The 19,060-nt window shown below is 42.5% G+C and overlaps 1 protein-coding gene across 2 annotated transcripts; it reads right to left on the minus strand.

Annotated features, from left to right (window-relative positions):
- Positions 1–775: 775 nt before the first annotated feature.
- On the minus strand, positions 776–15,690 carry LOC111162186 (NADH:ubiquinone oxidoreductase complex assembly factor 1). Of its 2 annotated transcripts, none has more exons than XM_022526414.1 (5): positions 15,633–15,690; positions 11,502–12,150; positions 7,547–7,732; positions 1,783–1,857; positions 776–1,260 (listed from the first exon to the last, which is right to left on the minus strand). In XM_022526414.1, exons 2-5 carry the CDS (start codon positions 12,072–12,074, stop codon positions 1,111–1,113), a joined length of 984 nt encoding a protein of 327 aa, XP_022382122.1. In that variant the 5' UTR covers positions 12,075–12,150; positions 15,633–15,690; the 3' UTR covers positions 776–1,110. The 2 variants fall into 2 exon arrangements, with proteins under 2 accessions (XP_022382122.1, XP_022382131.1); XM_022526423.1 differs by lacking the exon at positions 15,633–15,690 and adding an exon at positions 13,123–13,156.
- Between the last annotated feature and the right edge of the window lie 3,370 nt (positions 15,691–19,060).

Below are 19,060 nucleotides of genomic sequence, written 5' to 3' on the forward strand. Positions count from 1 at the left end.
CTCAGTGGGTTAAAGCCTCTGCCTTCAGCTCAGGTCATGATCCCAGGGATCGAGCCCCGCATCGGGCTCTCTGTTCGGCAGGGAGCCTGCTTCCTCCTCTCTCTCTGCCTGCCTCTCTGCCTACCTGTGATCTCTGTCTGTCAAAAAAAAAAAAAAAATCTTAAAAAAAAAAAAAAGAATGCCTGCCCAAGGGGTATTAAGGTTACTTCTAGGGCAGATAGAAATTTTCTAAAATTAGCTTGTGATAAAAATCGACAAGTCTGAATATACTAAAAATCACTGGATTGTATAGCAATCTTTAGCAATCTCCTTTCCTCCAACGATGGATTAGAAAACACAAGAACCAGGGGCGCCTGAGTGGTTCAGTGGGTTGAAGCCTCTGCCTTCGGCTCGGGTCGTGATCCCAGGGTCCTGGGATTGAGCCCCACATTGGGCTCTCTGCTCAGCGGGGAGCCTGCTTCCCCCTCTCTGTCTGCCTCTCTGCCTACTTGTGATCTCTCTCTGTCCAATAAATAAATCTTAAAAAAAAATTTTTTTTTTAATAAAAATAAAAAAAAAAAAAAAAACAAGAACCGGGGCGGCTGGGTGGCTCAGTGGGTTAAGCCTCTGCTTTCAGCTCAGGTCATGATCCCAGAGTCCTGGGATCGAGCCCCACATCTGGCTCAGTGGGGAGCCTGCTTCCCCCTCTCTCTCTGCCTGCCTCTCTGCCTACTTGTGTCTACTACTCTGTCAAATAAATAAAATCTTTAAATAAAAAAAAAAAACACAAGAACCTACAAGGAACAGAGTAGGAGAAGGACCTCAACAGTCATTTTGAGGGCTGCTTGCTTTGGCAATGTGTATGTGTGTAGGAACTGTTCCTAACAAATCATTTTAACCCAAAACAGTTAAGTTCTTTACATAGTACCTCCACATCAGGACTTGCATTAAGTTATAGCTTAGAACCTAGTTTCATGCTGCGTCTCACTGTGTGGCCCCTCTTGGCAACAGCATTTACCTTTGGCTCAGGGAATACATACCAGCTGTTGGATGAAAGCCATTAAATACTTTATTTGTCTCAGTCATCACGGATACTGCTACTCTTAGTTTGGTACTACAAAATTACCATCTCTATTTAAAAAGTCTTGGGTTAAGCTCTGGAGAATTTTCATAGGCGAACTCTTCTGTGTGGGCTGGATCTGTAAACACTCCAATAAAATCTATTTCCAGGAAGAATGGACCATCCACTTTATCAGCCAAGGTGAATCCAATAGAAGAGATCTACATTTAAAATAGAGAAACTGATCAAAATCTCATACACTGACACTGTTCCTGGAGTTTAAGTTCCATAAGGTGATTAATATAACTGGGTCTTTACACTATCAGGCCTTAACAAGTATACCATAGTTCTATGCTGTAGCAAATCATAAAAGGAAGTGGAGGGCTGATTTTCTTTCTACTCCTCTTCCCTTTCTTTAAAGTAGTGCCACTTAAGACTGGTGAGGACAGCATGGATATCTAATGGAGGATCCTTGAAGCCCTCCTGAACTGGAATACTGTTCTCTTATTTTGGAGCTAAATTAAATGTAGGCAAGCTGAAAAGATGACCACACTTCAAGTCCTCCTGCATGGTTTGGTTCATAGAACAGGTCTGAGTCAGTCTGTGTGTGGAATACCTGGGATGACCTTGTTAAGAATTTGCCATTCATTGCCAACCCTCAAAATGGACTTGAAATCCTCACAGGAGTTTTGTTTCACTAAAGATCACAGCTCTGAGTGAAAGTATATTTAGGAAAATACTACCTTGTCAAGCAGAAGCTGGTACTGGGCATCCCGAATTCTTCCTTGATTAGAGAAGAAAAATTTGGAGAAAGGAATCTGAAAAGAGAAACCATTTACTTCAGAGCTAAAATACAAGCAACTGAGGCATCTGTAATGGAACTGCAGTGATAGTTTAATTCTAACATTCTTTGATTCTAATCTTACAGTTCTAATTTACAGTTATGGCAAGTGGCCAGGCATTTGGATCATAGATATATTTTTTTAATTGAAATAGTGTTAGATGAAAACCTTTCTAAGCCAGAAATCCCAAAGGAAAAATGGTAAGAGTACAATTTAATTTTTTGACAGCAAAGGCAAAAGATAAATTAGGAAAAAAATATTTCCAACATTTATGGACAAAAACTAGTATCTACAAAGCTTTCACAGGTGACTAAGATTTAACAATCAATGGAAACATGGGGACGGGGAGAAATGGGCACACTTGTATGCTACTGGTAGGCGTACAGACTGGCACGACTCAGAGACTAGCCCGAAACTGGGAGGCAGGAGTCTACGAGGGCCCCAAGATTTCCACCTTCTGTATCCACACACCTTCCAGGTATTCACCCTAACATCTGCTGCTGAGGAAGGTCCCAAAGCACCTGACCTTAATATAGGGAAGATTATCCTCTGAAGGCCCAACTTAATCACTTGAGCCCACAGGAGGACTGGCAAAAGAGGTTAAAAGCATCTCTTGGGAGCAGATTCTTCACTGCTGGGGCTGAAAAGGGCAGAAGCAAAATGACAAGGATTGCAGGAAGCTTCCAGGAGCTGAGACTGGCACTCAGATGACAGCCAGTACAGAAAGTCCTATAATCATAGGAACTGAATCTGGCCAAAAACTACAATGAACTTTTAAGTGGATTCTTCCCCAGAGCCTCCGGAAAGGAATACAACCCAGTTGACAACCTTGATTTTAGCCTTCTAGGCTCCAAGCATTGAACCCAGCTATACCAAGCCCCAACTCATGACCTACTGAACTGTGAACTAATAAACATGGGCCGTTTGAAGCTGCTAAGTTTATGGCAATGTTTTATGTAGAAAACTAATGGCAATTTTTTTTTTTTAAGATTTTATTTTTTTGTCAGAAAGAGCATGAGGAGGGGGAGCAGCAGGCAGAAGCAGAGGGAGAAGAAGGCTCTCTGTCAAAAAAGGAGCCCGATGTTGGGCTTGATCCCAGGACTCTGGGATCATGACCTGAGCTGAAGGCAGACACTTCACCGACTGAGCCACCCAGGCGCCCCACTAATGGTAGTATTTAGCAAATTTTGAAATGCTGTAACTCTGACCTACCAATTTCACTTTTAGGAATATATGTTATAAACTCTGACAAATACATAAAAGTATAGCTTTTTCTGGGCGCCTGGGTGGCTCAGTGGGTTAGGCCTCTGCCTTTGGCTCAGGTCATGATCTCAGGGTCCTGGGATCGAGCCCCGCATCGGGGCTCTCTGCTCAGCAGGGAGCCTACTTCCCCCTCTCCCTCTGCCTGCCTCTCTGCCTACTTGTGATTTCTCTCTCTGCCAAATAAATAAATAAAATCTTAAAAAAAAAAAAAAGATGTAGCTTTTTCTAATAGAAAAAAAAGGAAAAGGAAAAATAGGGGAATGGTTACATTATGGTGCATCTATACACTTAACACTATGCAGCTATTTTCTTAATGCAGATTCACACAGGATACAATGGAAAAACCTATATATTAGTGAAGAAGATAGAATCCACAGTAGAAACACAAATTTTAAAAACACCTCAAAGGGGTGTCTTGATGGCTCAGTCATTAACCGTCTGCCTTTGGCTTAGGTCATGATCCCAGGGTCCTGGGACTGAGCCATGCATCCGGCTCCCTGCTCAGCGGGATGTCTGCTTCTCCCTCTCCCACTTCCCCTGCTTGTGTTCCCTCTCTTGCTCTCTGTCAAATAAATAAATAAAATATTTAAAAATAAAATTTTTTTAAAAAAAATAACACCTCAAAAAAAAATTTTAAAAACTTATAGCAACTGGGAACAACCCAGTATCTATTAATAGAGGAATCAACTATAGGATTTCCATATAACCAAAAATACCAAACAAAATAATAAAAAAAGGAGAATAACTCTACACATTGATATGGAAGCTCTCTGGGATTTAAATTTTATTTATTTTTTTAGAGGGGTAGGGGTGCAGAGGGATAGAATCCTATGAAGGCTCCACACCCAGCACAGAGCCTGATGTTGGATTCAATCTCATGACCCTGAGATCACAACCCGAGCTGAAAACAAGAGTCGGTCGCTTAACCACTGAGCCACATAGGCACCCCTAGGATTTAAATTTTAAAAATAAGCACAGAAGATGCCCAAAGCGTGCTATTTTTATTTTTGAGTAGGAAAAATTGGAGAAACTAGGAGTAAGTACTTATTTTTGCTTATATCTGCATAATGTAACTGCCAAGCTACACAAGAAACTACTGAAAAGTGACTACCTACCCAGGGTGGGCAGCAAGAGGGTGGATGGGGACACGAGTGGGAGTGAGACTTCTCACTGTACATCATTTTAGGTTTTGATTTTTGAGCCAAAAAATATAAATGTTTAAAAAAAATGTGCTGTTCAGATTATTTATCACCAAAAGCACTTGTTGACATAAAAACAAACTCAAAAACTCAGATTCTAACCCACCACTATACAAGATCACACTGGTCACACAGCAGATTAAAATGCAGTCACATCCAGAGGCATGTGGGTGGCTCAGTCAGTTAAGCACTGGTTTCCACTCAGGTCACGATCTCAGGGTGGTGTGCTGCATGGAGCCCTGCATCAGGCTCCCTGCTCAACATGGAGTCTGTTTGAGATTCTCTCTCCCTCTACCTCTCCCGCTCATGCTCACTCGCTCTAAAATAAAGAAATCTGAATAAATAAATGTAAATAAATAAGTCATAAATCAATAATAAATACATACATACATATATATGGTCATATCCTAGATCCCCCGCTCCCTTCATTCCTGTCAAACAAACCTGGAGAGGTCCCCCCTCAATCAGTTTCTCATTTTGCATCCTAGTTTGGCAGTTCGACTACCTCATTATTCAAAACATTGTAGAAATGGAATCAAGGCTACCCGCTTATCATGTGTCATGTGTCACATACTGCACCATTCCGCAAACTAATCTCTTCTGTCTTTTTGACACAATTCTCTAAAACCACTGTCTACACCAAGGGAACTGGATATTTTTGGCTGGATAAAAGCTAAGAAGGAACATTACATCTTGTATAAAAGAAAAGGATGCGCAATTCTTTCTCTATAAGTGACAGTAAACTATATAATTTTTCCATCATTTTCCTGTTTTCTCTCCATAATCAGAGTAAATATTTGAGCATCTCACTTCTATTTACTACAGGAGACTTATTCATGAACAACTGAACAGCAATTAGTAACATTTAATTAAAAACCTCTTGAGCGTCTGGGTGCCTCAGTGGGTTAGGCCTCTGCCTTCGGCTCAGGTCATGATCTCAGGGTCATGGGATCGAGTCCCACATCAGACTCCCTGCTCAGCGGGGTGTCTGCTTCTCTCTCCCCTCTCCCACTACCTGTGCCATCTCTGTCAATAAATAAATAAAATCTAAAAAAAACAAAAACCTCTTGGGCACCCGAGTGGCTTAGTCAGTAAGTATCTGCCTTCAATGTTTGGGATAGAGACATTGGGCTCCCCACTCTGGGGTGTCTACTTCTCCCTCTCCATCTGCCCCTCCCCCTGCCTATGCAGGCTTGCTCTCTTAAATAATAACTAAAAAATTTTTTTTAAAGATTTTGTTTATTTGACAGAGAGATCACAAGTAGACAGAGAGGCAGGCAGAGAGAGAGAGGGAGAAGCAGGCTCCCTGCTGAACAGGAAGCCTGACACAGGGCTCGATTCCAGGACCTTGAGATCATAATCTGAGCCAAAGGCGAAGGCTTAACCCACTGTGCCACCTAGGCACCAATAATAACTAAAATCTTAAGAAAAAAAAAAAACCTCATGTGACTACACTTAATGATGGTGAGCACTGAGTAATATATATAAATGCTGAATCACTATGTTGCACACCTGACACTAATATAACACAGTACTTCAATAATACTCTAATAAAAGAAAAATCTCTTCCCCATCACTTTCCCTCAATAATTTAAAGAGAGCTGTTGCAAACAACTATTCTTTCCAGACAAAAATTAGGACTCTATGTATTTTCAGGGAAGAAAGTAATCATTAACAATTAAATAGTAATACCATAGAATAATATGGCAATGTGCAAATGCCTTAAAAATAAATCATTTATTCTAGGAATGTTATTTCTAAGAATATATCCTAAGAAAATAAGGTTATCTACTTCAGAGTTTGGTACAACAGTACAAAATTCTGAAAACAATCTAAATGTACAATAATAAAGGATGAAATAACTAAAATCTGGTTGGTTTATATAGTAATTTAAGCAGAAATTAAAAACGTAAAAATATTTCAGCAGAAAGTTATATGTAAAATTCAGTAAACAACGTATATTACAAAACATACAGGATCATGACCTGAGCCAAAGGCAGATGCTTAACGACTGAGCCACCCAGGCACCCCTCAAATCATTAAATCTTAAAAAAGGAAAAAGAGAAAAAAAAACAGGGTAATGTCACTCAAAGTACCTGGGTTACAGGGTACAACTCTAGCTACAGGGGTCAGACGTCTCTGAGGTGAATTTCAACCTGACAGGTGAAGGACAGAAAAGAGGAAGCAGGTGAGACTATGGGGGAAGAGCATACCAGAGATAAACAAGAAGTGCAAAGGCTCTGAGAGGGAGGTGAACTTGTTGGGTGTGACGCATAGGAAAGGGGCCAGTATGGAGGTAGGCGGGAGACGCAGGATAAAGACAGGGGTCCAATACTATAGGCCCAGTAAGCCATGTTCAGGAGTTTGGGCTTTAATCTGATTGTAAGGGGAAGCCACCAGAGGGTTTTAAGCATGTGAGTGATGTAATCTGTACTATGCTGTTAGATCACTCTGGCTGCTATGTGGAGAGTGGATTTTAGGAGGCAAGAGAGCAAAGGAAACCAATAAAGCAGCTGCTGTAGTAATCCAAAGGCACTGGGATGACAGTGAGAGAGACGGGCAAGAAATGGTCAGACTCTGGGTGTATTTCAGAGGTATAGGTGATAAGATTTGCTAACAGACTATATGGGGGATGAGGGAGAAAGGAATCCAGAATGACCCTTAGGTTTAAGTATAAGCAAAATGGGGACTTTCTTTTGAGTTTAAGGATTAAAAATCTTTCAGTAGGCAGAAGAAAAGAATGGGCAGTTGAAATTCATTCCCTGAATTTCTATTTATTTTCCTTCAGGCTAACGTTTTTTAATTTCTCAAAGCTTCTTCTCACAAAGTATTGTATTACCAAGAAATAAATAAAAATTTCATGATTGTGAAATAGGAAGCATTTATTGCTCTTAGGGAGTTGCCTGGAAGAGAGAATATGGCAGAAAGTTAAACACCTACTTGCGCCCAGAGCAGACATGTATCCATGACTTAGCATGGACCTAGTCACGACTTTATAAAAAATATTTACTGGTTAGGAAACTAGCATTTATATTAATGAAAGAAAAAATCAATTATATAAATCTTACCCTTAAGTCAGTTATCTTCTTTCCCTTTCCACACCTTCCAAGAAGGATTAATAAGGAAAACAAATGAACCAAACAACAGTGTAACCATGATCTCAAGACTTCATTTTCATACACAGTAAGAATTTGTACTGTTACCTTGACCTCCTGCCAGTAGGGCCCCCCACGGGTGAACATGAAGTAACTGTACATCTGATTCTTCCTCTGGATTATATCCGTGTCCTCCCGGATATTCACCATCCAAGGCCGACCATCTCCACGTACACGGAGATACAGAGTGTTGAACTGGGACCAATCATAAGCCCTCTTTTTCTCAAAAGGGCCCTACAATACAGAAAGGAAAATTAACTCATTTCATTTTCCACCAAAAGCAAAATGTGAGTCGTTATCTTTTGCAGCATCAAAAGGATCCACTAGGCATTTTTCTGACTTTTCTACCACCATTAGGAGGCAGACAAATCTGGTGATTCTTATTTTAGTACAAAATACTGACACAGTTTTGTTTCTAAGGTAATGTTCAAGACATGATTGGCCCAGGACAGTGTTGACGTGTGGTAGGCACTCGATTGTATCAATGAATGGAAATGAATGACACTATGTACCTTTTTTCCCTGGTCCTATGGAGCAATGGATTCTGAGTGTACATGACAGCTGCCTTCCCATAGATAGGAAACCTATGAAAGAGGTGAAGTTTTAAAACTACTGTTTTATAAAAATAGCTACTATCCATGGAAACCTTACCCTAAGCACTCACTCTGAGGGCATAATTTCATCCTCATAGCCCTATGAGATAGGTACTATCATTGTGCTCCATCTTACAGATGAAGAAACTGAGCACTCAACTAGGAAGTGGCAGATCCAGTGCCATTTAACTCCAAAATCTGTATTCTTTTTTTTTTTTTAAAGATTTTATTTATTTACTTGACAGAGAGATCACAAGTAGGCAGAGAGGCAGTCAGAGAGAGAGGAGGAAGCAGGCTCCCTGCTGAGCAGAGAGCCCGATGCGGGCCTCGATCCCAGGACCCTGGGACCAGGACCTGAGTTGAAGGCAGAGGCTTTAACCCACTGAGCCACCCAGGCGCCCCAAAGTCTGTATTCTTAACAACTATCTATACTATCTCTTGCAGGGAAAGTGGAACGTAGTGTTAATTAACAAAGGTGTTTATTCATACCAATCTCAAAGGTAATCTGATTTCAAGAAGAGCAGTGCTCACATATGAACTATTATTTACTAGCTATATAACTTTTTAAAAGGTATTATTTGTTTATTTTAAAGAGAGAAAGACAGTGGGACACCTGAGCGGCTCAGTCGGTTAACTTGGTGGGTTAAATGGGTCATGATCCCAGGGTCCTAGGATAGAGTCCTGAGTTGGGCCCCTTGCTCAGCAGGGAGCTTGCTTCTCCCTCTCCCTCTGCCTGCTGCTCCCCTACTTGTGTGCGCTGCACACTCTCTCTCTCTTTTGGACAAATAAATAAAACCTTAAAAAAAAAAAAAACAACAGAGAGTGGGTACACACACCAAGCATGAAGAGGGTGTGTGTGGAAGAGGGGCAGAGGGGAAGGGAGAAGGACAAGCAGACTCTACATGAGCTTGGAGTCCCACACGGGACTCAATCTCAGATTACCATCTGAGCAGAAACCAAGAGTCCGTCGCTCTACCAACTGAGCCACCTTGGTGCCCAAGTAGCTATATAACCTTAGACAAGTTACTAAATCTCCCAAAGCCTCAGTTCCCTCATCTATATGATGAGGATGACCACACCTTGGAGGAGAGTTGGGAGGAATTAAAGGGATGTAAATATATAGAGAGAGGGATACAGATAGATAGATAGATGTATATATTTATATACATTTATATATAAACATATATAAAGTAGTGCAAGGACTGGCAGGGCACACTTAATAAATTTTATCACCTATTTTCAATACCCCCCAGTGTGTATCTAACTGCAGAATTATTTTCTACTGTGGAATGACCAAATCCATTCTGTGGATTTCAGGCACTGGGAAAAAAAAAAAATCTTTGAAAGCATATGTCTCTCCAACAACACATATCTTTCTTTCTCATCATTATCTGGATAGAGGAAGCCTAAGACTATGCCTAACATTTGCCATTCTCCTTAGAGCACAATATCCAAGCAAACATCCAGGGGCTGTGGCCAAGGCCAGGCATGGGAGCCTGTGCAGGCAGCCCTGGAATAACACCTGGTCAGCAAATTTGCAAAAAGCCACAGGTTGATGGTAAGACAAAGGAGTCAACCAAAGTAACTGTGGAAAACAGTGTTGTGATTAGAAACTATAAGGCTAAAGACAAAAGAAACTATATACAAACACTGTATTCTGGTTGGTAAGCTTATTTCTCACAGAGTTATGGGATAAAAGTTCTAAAACTGCTTTGCATGTACCCTGGGGTTGAATTCATAGGTAAACTGATGGTAAGGATGGGAGACAGGTTTCCCACTATTATAGAGGGAAATTATAGATAGGCAAGAGGGAGAAGCCCAGGATGAACCACATAGTACTAGATTAGAGTCAGAGCACAGCATGAACTCATATTTAGTGTACTACAGATATAGAAATAATTACAGGCATGTTTCCACATCTCTAGATGGGGCTGGTGCACATCCTTGTATTTCCTGCCGTGTCCACTAAGAGGTCCTGGAAGTAATGTCAACCCAGTAGCAACAAGTATACCCAAGCACCCACAGCTCCAAAAAAACAAACAAGGGCTCCTTTGAGAAATGGCTAATTCTAGTGCTGGGACAGAGAAAATACAAGATGTGTTTAGAGTATCCTGTAGTGCAAGAAAGTGCTAAAAAACAAAAAAATAGAGGCATGTCAAAGGAACAAAACCCAACCTGAAAGAGCTGCCAATGGCCAAAGCTAAAACAATTTGAGCAACAAAGTAAATAACATAGTATTGGATTATAACCGGAAGTTTGAGAGCCACACAAAATGACTGCCTGACTAAATAAATAAATGTGGGAGAATAAATCAATCTTCCTTTCTGAAGAATCCCAAATACTTTGTGTAAATACCACTCCTTTCAAGAGATACAACTTAATCCCATGCCCTACCCCACGACTTGAATATAGGACACACCTACTGACTTGCTTCCAAACAGTGTATGGAAAGAAAAAGAAAAAAAGTAATTTAACAATGGAGTACTGGAGGAACACTATCTTGGCCAGGTGGTCACTGTGAACCCATCAGTGTTAAGTCAGGTTGCTAGCATGAGCCCCTGATAAGAGTGATGAGAAGGGTACTTCAACTCTATAGTATTCTTCCTAAAAAAATCCAACAACCCAGACCTACCAGGAGAAAAAAAAAATCAGAAAATCCCGAATTGAAGGGTATTCCACAAAATGCCAGGCCAGGATTTCTCACATCCTCATGAAAAATAAGGAAAGACTAGAAAATTATCACAAACGAGAGGAGACTAAAGAGCCTAAGGAGACATGACAACTGGATGTAATGTGGTGTCCCAGGTGGGATCCTGGAACAAAAAAATGGAAAAACTGGTAAAATCCAAATAGTATCCAGAATTAGTTAATAGTATGTACCAATGTTGGTTTCTTAGTTGTGATAAGTGTACTACAGCAAGTTATGATGGCAACAGTTGGAGAAAATGGGTGAGGGACACATGGAACTTTCTGGACTCTCTGTACAATTCTTGTATAAAACTAAAACTATTCTAAAATAAAAAGTTTACTTAAAAAAAATAAAGCCACAGGTGACCCTCCATCTACTCTAAGGAACCCTGACCATCACAGGATCTGTGATCTATTAGAGAAGATGCAAATCTCCCCAAATCACTGTTTAAACGTCTGACTTCTCAGGACTCCTCAAACTAAGAATGGCCCCACCCTGGCCCAAAGTGATGCCTAGTAACAAGTACCCCTTCTTCAGGAACCACGTCCCCCTTATGCTTCAGCTTTATACCTGTGCCCAACAGTTACTTAACGCCATACACAGATGACCTGCCAGGTGTGTTCATTTACGGAAACAAAAGCCATATGCTACGGTTCTATTCGTGCTACAGTGAAATTCACCAAAGTTCACTAGAAAACTGAGGCACTGAGGCTTCACTTACCCTTGGAATCCTGGATATCATTGCACAGTACCCACTGCGGCCACTTTCCCCATCCTTAGGCACCTCAGAGCTCAGAGTTCCATACAGCAGTGCACTCTGATTATTCTTGCCCATTTTCAGGAACACTTCACTTCTGCCTCCAATAGACTTATCAGAAGTCACTACCCACTTATCCAAATCTTCTTTTCCACGGAACTGCCAGACAACCTTGGCTTGTTCCATCAAGACCTCATGCAGAGGGCGGCCTTCAGGGCCTATCCAATGATTCACAATATCATCCTTCAAACGCCTAAAATGGTCCTTTATTTCATCTTTAATTGCTTTATCAAAACTAACTTCAGGCTTTTCTTCAGGAGATGCTATATCCAAAGCAACTTCTCTCTGGTGATGTCCTTGCAAATCCCCTTCAGATTTCCTCTGAGAGGAGGTTCTACCAGAAGCAGCCACGGGGTTCTGAAGACTACTAGAACAATAGTCTGCAAAGCGGGTAACCAAATATGGACATGAGGCATATGGCTTTGGGCAATGTCTGAAAATATAAGCGCCATTCAGAAACCTGAGAACCAAAGCCATGGTAAGATAAAGTCCAAATGTAAATTTCTCCCTGGGCTATGAGGGAAAGAAACTTCAGCAAATGGGCCAATTCCACCTAAAACAGAAAAGACATTGAACAGTTACCAGGACAGCAATGAATGCATCACAATTTCAAATGTAACACAGATCATGTATTGTGAAATTCAGGAACTTATTTTCTAATTCTGTAAACATTTACCCAGGGCCTTACTATGAGCAGAATATTGTTTGCAGAGTATGTAAAGCATCTAATTACCTTGAGAAAAAATGCCAAAAGGGAAAGAAACATAGGCCTCCTTTATGGAGTTATTTACCCCAAAATAATTCAATTACGCACTTCAAAAAGTTGTGTCAATCTTTTTTTTCTTTTGAGATTTTATTTATTTTTCAGAGAGAAAGAGAAAGAACATAAGCCGGGAGGAGGGGCAGAGGCAGAGAGAGAGGCAGGCTCCCTGCCAAGCGGGAAGCCTGAAGCAGGACTTGATCCCAGGACCCCAAGATCATGACCTGAGCCAAAGGCAGGTGTCCCAAGGTTGTGTCAAAATTTTTTTTTTTTAAAGATTTTATTGACTTATTTGAGAGAGAGAGTGAGAAAGGGAACACAGGCAGGGGGAGTGGGAAAGAGAGGAGGAGGCCTCCCACTGAGCAGGGAGCCCGATATAGGGCTCAATCCCAGGACCCTGGGATCATGACCCAAGCCAAAGGCAGATGCTGAATGACTGAGTGATCCAGGCAACCCACTTGTGTCAATCTTAAATTTTTATGCTGGATTTTTAAAGAAATCATTGATTCCTAAAATAGATATTCAACTAGTTCACTCCAGACCTAGGCTAAGTGACGTTTTAGCACTTCATCTACAAAAAGAAGAACTACAGTGTGCACTGTATGTCAGAAAACGTGACCACTTATTAGGTTATGAGTATTGTGAATACTGGCAATTTCAGATTGCTAAACCTAATCAACTTCTTTATCCTCAGGTAAAGCTATTGATCTTTTCAAGTCTCTAATTTCTTGGGGGTAAGGCTGTGTTAATGTGTCCTCTACCTACCTTAAGGGATTCTTCTGAAGATCGGATGGAATGATGGCTATAAGAGTGTTCTCTGGTAACATCCCCAAGAATCTTCATGTCTACAAAGCTCCACACTTTGGTCCACACTTTGAGTAGCAAGGGTTGGACTCTGAGTCACTATCTGAGCTCCCCAAATCTAGAACCTAAACAATAACACTAATACCATCACATTTAAATGTCATTCTTAACAATCTCAAACCACCTGACATATTATCTCACTGAATGCACACAAGGATCCTGTAGGACAAGTGAGGTAGATATTTCCTTCTTCTAAGAAACAGACACCAACAGGTGAAGTGATTTGCCGAAGCTCACAACGCTCACCAGTACGGAAGCTGGGACCAGAACCCTGGTCTTATGCCCTTCTACTACATGCTCCTGCCTCTACATGTAAAACAACAGCAATAGGGGCACCTGGGGGGCTCACTGGGTTAAGCGTCTGCCTTCGGCTCGGGTCAGGATCCCGGAGTCCTGAGATCCAGCCCCTCATCAGGCTCCATGCTCAGCGGGGAGCCTGGTTCTGTTTCTCCCTCTCCCTCTGTCCCCCCCACCCCTGCCCGTGGGCACACATGCATGCACTCACTCTATCTCACACGTGTACTATCGTGCACTCAAATAAATACATAAAATCCTTAAAAAACAACAACAAAACATCAGCAATGTAAGTTCTATAGCTCTGGTAAAATAACAACTTTGGCTAAATAGTCCTCTCTCCTACTTACTCCAGCCACCCCTAAAAGGAATAAAATATGCACTGTCAAATTATTTGTCTTTCTCCTGTCTTGGCCCAAAGACCAGGAGAGAGGAAGAACAAAAATTCACCTCCCCAACCTCACCTGAGTCCCATCCCAATTCTCTACTCCAATACTCACAAACACTCGCAGTCCAACAAGTGCCAACCAGTAGTCCCTCTCTCAGCTTCAGGCCTTGACAGATTGCTGCTTTCAGCAATCTGTCCTCTGTGGAATTTGCCTAGCTAATGTCTGAAACTCAGCTCAGACATCCTTTATCTTCATTTCTAACAACCTCCCAGGTGAAGCCCTTGTCACTGGCCCATTAGACACTCTTTAAGTACCAAAGCACCCCTGACTCTGATCTCTACCTCTCTCAAACCATCCTTTGACTGGCAACAAAAGGAATTTGTCTAAATACGACTGTACTCCCCTTATAATAAGTCATCAATAACCCCACCCACACACACACAGAAATTCAAACTCCTAAAATAGTGCACAAGGCCCAACTCCCTGACCTTCTACTCACATCCATGGCCAATAACCTCAGCTCTATTAAGACCAACTATAGGGGCGCCTGGGTGGCTCAGTGGGATAAGCCTCTGCCTTTGGCTCAGGTCATGGTCTCAGGGTCCTGGGATGGAGCCCCGCATCAGGCTCTCTGCTCAGCAGGGAGTCTGCTTCCCCCTCTCCCTCTGTCTGCTTGTGATCTCTCTCTCTCTGTCAAATAAATAAATAAAAATCTTAAAAAAAAAAAAAAAAAGACCAACTATAGGGGCACCTGGGTGGCTCAAGGAGGTGAAGCATCTGCCTCTGATTCAGGTTATGATCCCAGGGTCGTGGGATCCAGCCCCTCACTGGGCTCCTTGCTCAGCAGGGAGTCTGCTTCTTCTTCTGCCCTCTGCTTTCCCCCCGCCCCATGCTCTCTTTCTCTCAAATAAATAAATAAAATCTTAAAAAAAAAAAAAAATAGGAGAGAACTAGGAAAATTAAAAAGTTGATCTGAGGTCCTGGAATCATAGGTAATATTTCAATTTTCCTCACTGATTGTGTTTAATTTTATCTCTACACATAAAGGAATTTGGGAAACAAATGATAAATCCATAAAATGGAATTTGTACAATCAAAAATGATTCTTGTGAACCCCATCCGTAGGCTACACTACTAAGTTGCAAATAAGGAGGAATCAAAATTGCATGTAAACTAATATTACAAGCATAAAAGTGTACCAAAAAAAAAGATTTGAGGGAGGAAAAAAAAGAAGGCTTAAAGTCGTATGCAGGATGATGGGATTATGAGTAATAATATTCACCGGATCTTCGAAGTCCTCAGTAGTGCGTTACTTCTCTAATAATATAACGCTAATTATAAATTTTTGTTTAGTATTTTTACCAAAAAACATAAAATAAAACCTTTCATCAACTGGATGACCCCTGGCCGAAATTGGTAATTTTTGACCGCCGCGTAACCCACGGAGCTAAAAGAGAGCTGTCTTCGTCCAGACTGTATATCCAGGGCTGACCAAGCGCCCGGAACCGTTCCAAGTATAGTTCACTGACGCCTCACAACAACCCTGAGAGGTTCTGTTATTATGCCGATTACAGAGACGAAGAAAAGGAGGTTCCAAGAATAAATGACGAGGTCACACAGCTAGTAACAGGCAAAACGAAACTCTGGAGCCCCGGTCTTTAACTCCCGCTCTGATTCAGGGGTGCGGTCCGGAGCAGGCCGCGGCGAGGCGGCCCCCTCAATCCTCACCTGCTAGGGCTGTTGCTCCCCACACACCGACGGCGTCCGCTGGTCTCCCCGCCGGAGCCCGACAGCGCCTTCCACCCGGGTCCCCGCTTTTCCCGACCGGGTACTCCGTTTTCCTCGTGTGGGTCCATCTGCTTTTCTAGTCCGGCGTCGAACTAGGCCTTAGGGCACTAGGGTTCCGGCCGAAGTACAGGCGGGAGAAGAGTAACAAGGTTCCCTGAGCCCGGCGAATTGAAGCTTTCGGTCGATTAGCCTTCCAAAGGGCTCGGCTTCCACCCCTCCTGATCTTTTCTGCTTACCCAGAAAGTAGGGGAGAATTTAGAAAAGCTTTTTTTCTCCTTTCCTTTCTGCATTCCTCCTTCAGGCTGCAATCTCCACCTCGCACCTTTCAAATAGGACCCAAATATTGCGAACATCCTTTCGCCCCCGGGCGCCAGCGTTCCCCGGGGCCGCCATTCCCCACAACCGCCTAAGAGCTGTCCGTGGCCTCAAAGGACCCGATCCCCTAGAATCGCGCGGAATTTCAGGAGACCCACCTGGCACCTGGACTGCAAACCCCGCCTCCTTCAGGAGGCCGCCCACTCCGCAGGACTTCTGTATTTTGAGCACCCCTCAGTTTGAGCACTTTCAACATTGTATCTTAAGTATTCATTCACTTCTCACTTCCCCTGCCACACCGTGCGCTTCTTGGGTCCAGAACGGTGCTCTTCCTCCAGTCCTTAGCAATTAGCATTGCACTAGCAGGAATTAAGCTCTCAGCAAATATCTGAATGACAATTAACTCCGTTCTTTTCCAAGGTTGACCTCACCAAACACAATTGGCTTTTCCAAGTTTCCTCCACCACTTGTTTCCACACCACCTCTTCTTTCTTGAAATCCTGCTTTTGACTTTTCTACACTCCGCACTTGCCTAGTTCCCTTAGCCTTCTCGAACCTTCCCCCAGCTGCCTCCTCCACTGACTCTCTTCCCACGACGTTAAATGCAGATTGTCTCCAGAGCCCAGACTGTGCCTTCCTCTTTTCTAGTTTCAGATATGAGTTATGCGCAATTTGATCTTCCGTAAATCCCAGCATATATTTCCAATCTCTTGACAGCAGTTCCAGCTGTGGGATACAGCACTGGCATCTCAAACTCTGTATGTCTGAATCTGAATGGATCATATTTACCCTAACTCCTCTTACATTCCGTTTCTTTAAATGCCCACATCCTTCTAAGCTGGAAATCCTTGCCTTAAAAACCTCTTAAACCTCTTCTCACTGACTCTAAAGCCTATCTTTGCTATCTTTCGAGCTTTCACTCCCTCCCTCCAAACTCAGATACACCCTGAGAGCTACTGCCCTTATATAAACGGACATTCAGTCTAGTGATTGCCCTGCTCTGGGCACAACAGTTTATCTTTTTCCACTTTAAAATGTGGCACCCAGAGCTGAACACCAGATTCCTTTGGCCTCTAGATGTTCCACTGCATAAATTCTAAACCCTCCATAATCCCCTACTCCATGTATGTTACTCGTACTTACCCTCAATTTCTCAGCCCAACTGGTATCTGCCTAAACCACACTCATTCCTCCTCATAATCAGTTAACACTGTTTCTGCTCAGCATTTCTCCCTTTTCTGCTTCTCCAGCAGTTGGTCTCAAGGGTCTCTAGGACTCCCTCCTCCTCCTGCTTTAGCTTATTGGTCCAGTGGTCAGGCAGATCAGGTTATTCCCAGGGTTTTTCTGAAGTAAAACTGGAAAATACTCCTTTTAACCCTGATGGCTCCTGCTGAGCTCATGAGCTGACTGGTAACACTGGGAAGGAAAATGGTTTGCAGCAAGAGAAAATAAAATCAAGGTACAGAGACAAATAGTAATGGCAGGATTAAAGACCCATTCAGGGGGCACTTGGGTGGCTCAGTGGGTTAAGGCCTCTGCCCTCAGCTCAGGTTGTGATCCCAGGGTCCTGGGATCGAGCCCCACATTGGGCTCTCTGCTCCGCGGGGAGTCTGCTTCCCCTCCTCTCTCTCTCTCTCTGCCTGCTTCTCTGCCTACTTGTGATCTCTGTCAAATTAAAAAAAAAAAAAAAAAAAAAAAAGACCCATTCAGCATGTATATTGCCAGTTCCGGTAGTTCCTGAGGCCCAGCTGCATCTATTACCTTCCCATGGCTTGGCTTTTAGTCTTCCCCTGATTTCTAAGCACAATAAATTCTTTTTACCTAAATTAGTCTAAGTTGGGTTTCTACCACTTCCAACCAATAGGTGCTAATTGATACAGTGACTCCATCTATTCTGAACACATCTTAAATCCCATCTTCTCCTTAAAAACTTTCCCTAATGCATTCATCTCATAATGACTGCTCTCCTTCTGACACCCTATAATATTTATGCTTTATACTGTGACACCGGCACTTATGTTCAAGTGAAAACTAGATTATAAACATGACTAAGGTGCTCATTCATTGCTCTAGGCATACAAGCCTTTTCTCTCGAACGGGAGGGTAAAAACCTTGAAAGTAGTGATTTTTTGTCATGTACTTTAAAATATACTTTTTCTGTGGCAGCTGGGTGGCTCAGTGGCTGGTGGCTCAGACCTCTGCCTTTGGCTCAGGTCATGATCTCAAGGTCATGACTTAGCCACCAAGGTGCCCCCTCTTTTCTTCTTTTTAAAGATTTTATTTATTGGGGGCCTGGGTGGCTCAGTGGGTTAAGCCTCTGCCTTCGGCTCAGGTCGTGATCTCAGGGTCCTGGGACTGAGCCCCACATCCGGCTCCCTGCTCAGCAGGAGGCCTGCTTCTCCCTCTCCCACTCCCCATGCCTATTCCCTCTCTTGCTGTGTCTCTCTCTGTCAAATAAATAAATAAAATCTTAAAAAAAAAAAAAGAATTCCCTTCCTTTTCTGGGGCACTGGTGGCTTAGTTAAGCATCTGCCTTCAGCTCAGATTATGATCTCAGGGTCTTGGAATCGAGCCCCATGTTGGGCTCTCCACTTAGTCGGGAGTCTGCTTGCCCCTCTCCCTCTGCCTCTCCCCCTATTCATGTATTCTCTCACTCTCAAATAGATAAATAAAAATTTTAAAAAAGAATTTAAAAAAGAATTCCCTGCCTTTTCAAGGTTGACTAATATTCCATTGTATGTATTTACCACATACTCATGAGCTGACTGGTAACACTGGGAAGGAAAATGATTTGCAGCAAGAGAAAATAAAATCAAGGTACAGAGACAAATAGTAATGGCAGGATTAAAGACCCATTCAGGGGGCACTTGGGTGGCTCAGTGGGTTAAGGCCTCTGCCCTCAGCTAGGGTTGTGATCCTGCTTCCTCCTCTCTCTGCCTGCCTCTCTGCCTACCTGTGATCTCTCTCTCTCTGTTAAATGAATAAATAAAATCTTTAAAAAAAAGTAACAATAAGTGAGATAATATATGTAAAGTGTTCAGCATAATGCTTGG

Source organism: Enhydra lutris, unplaced genomic scaffold, assembly GCF_002288905.1.
Source record: "Enhydra lutris kenyoni isolate GAN:26980312 unplaced genomic scaffold, ASM228890v2 scaffoldscaffold4, whole genome shotgun sequence".
Classification (NCBI taxonomy): domain Eukaryota; kingdom Metazoa; phylum Chordata; class Mammalia; order Carnivora; family Mustelidae; genus Enhydra; species Enhydra lutris.

Excerpts from the sequence above, each read along its gene's own strand:
- LOC111162186 (XM_022526414.1), bottom strand. The coding sequence starts at position 12,074 with ATGGCTTTGGTTCTCAGGTTTCTGAATGGCGCTTATATTTTCAGACAT. Across the intron at positions 7,733-11,501 it reads TGATATCCAGGATTCCAAGG|GGCCCTTTTGAGAAAAAGAG; the intron begins GTAAGTGAAGCC and ends TCTGTATTGTAG. Across the intron at positions 1,261-1,782 it reads ACCAGCTTCTGCTTGACAAG|ATCTCTTCTATTGGATTCAC; the intron begins GTAGTATTTTCC and ends TTTTAAATGTAG.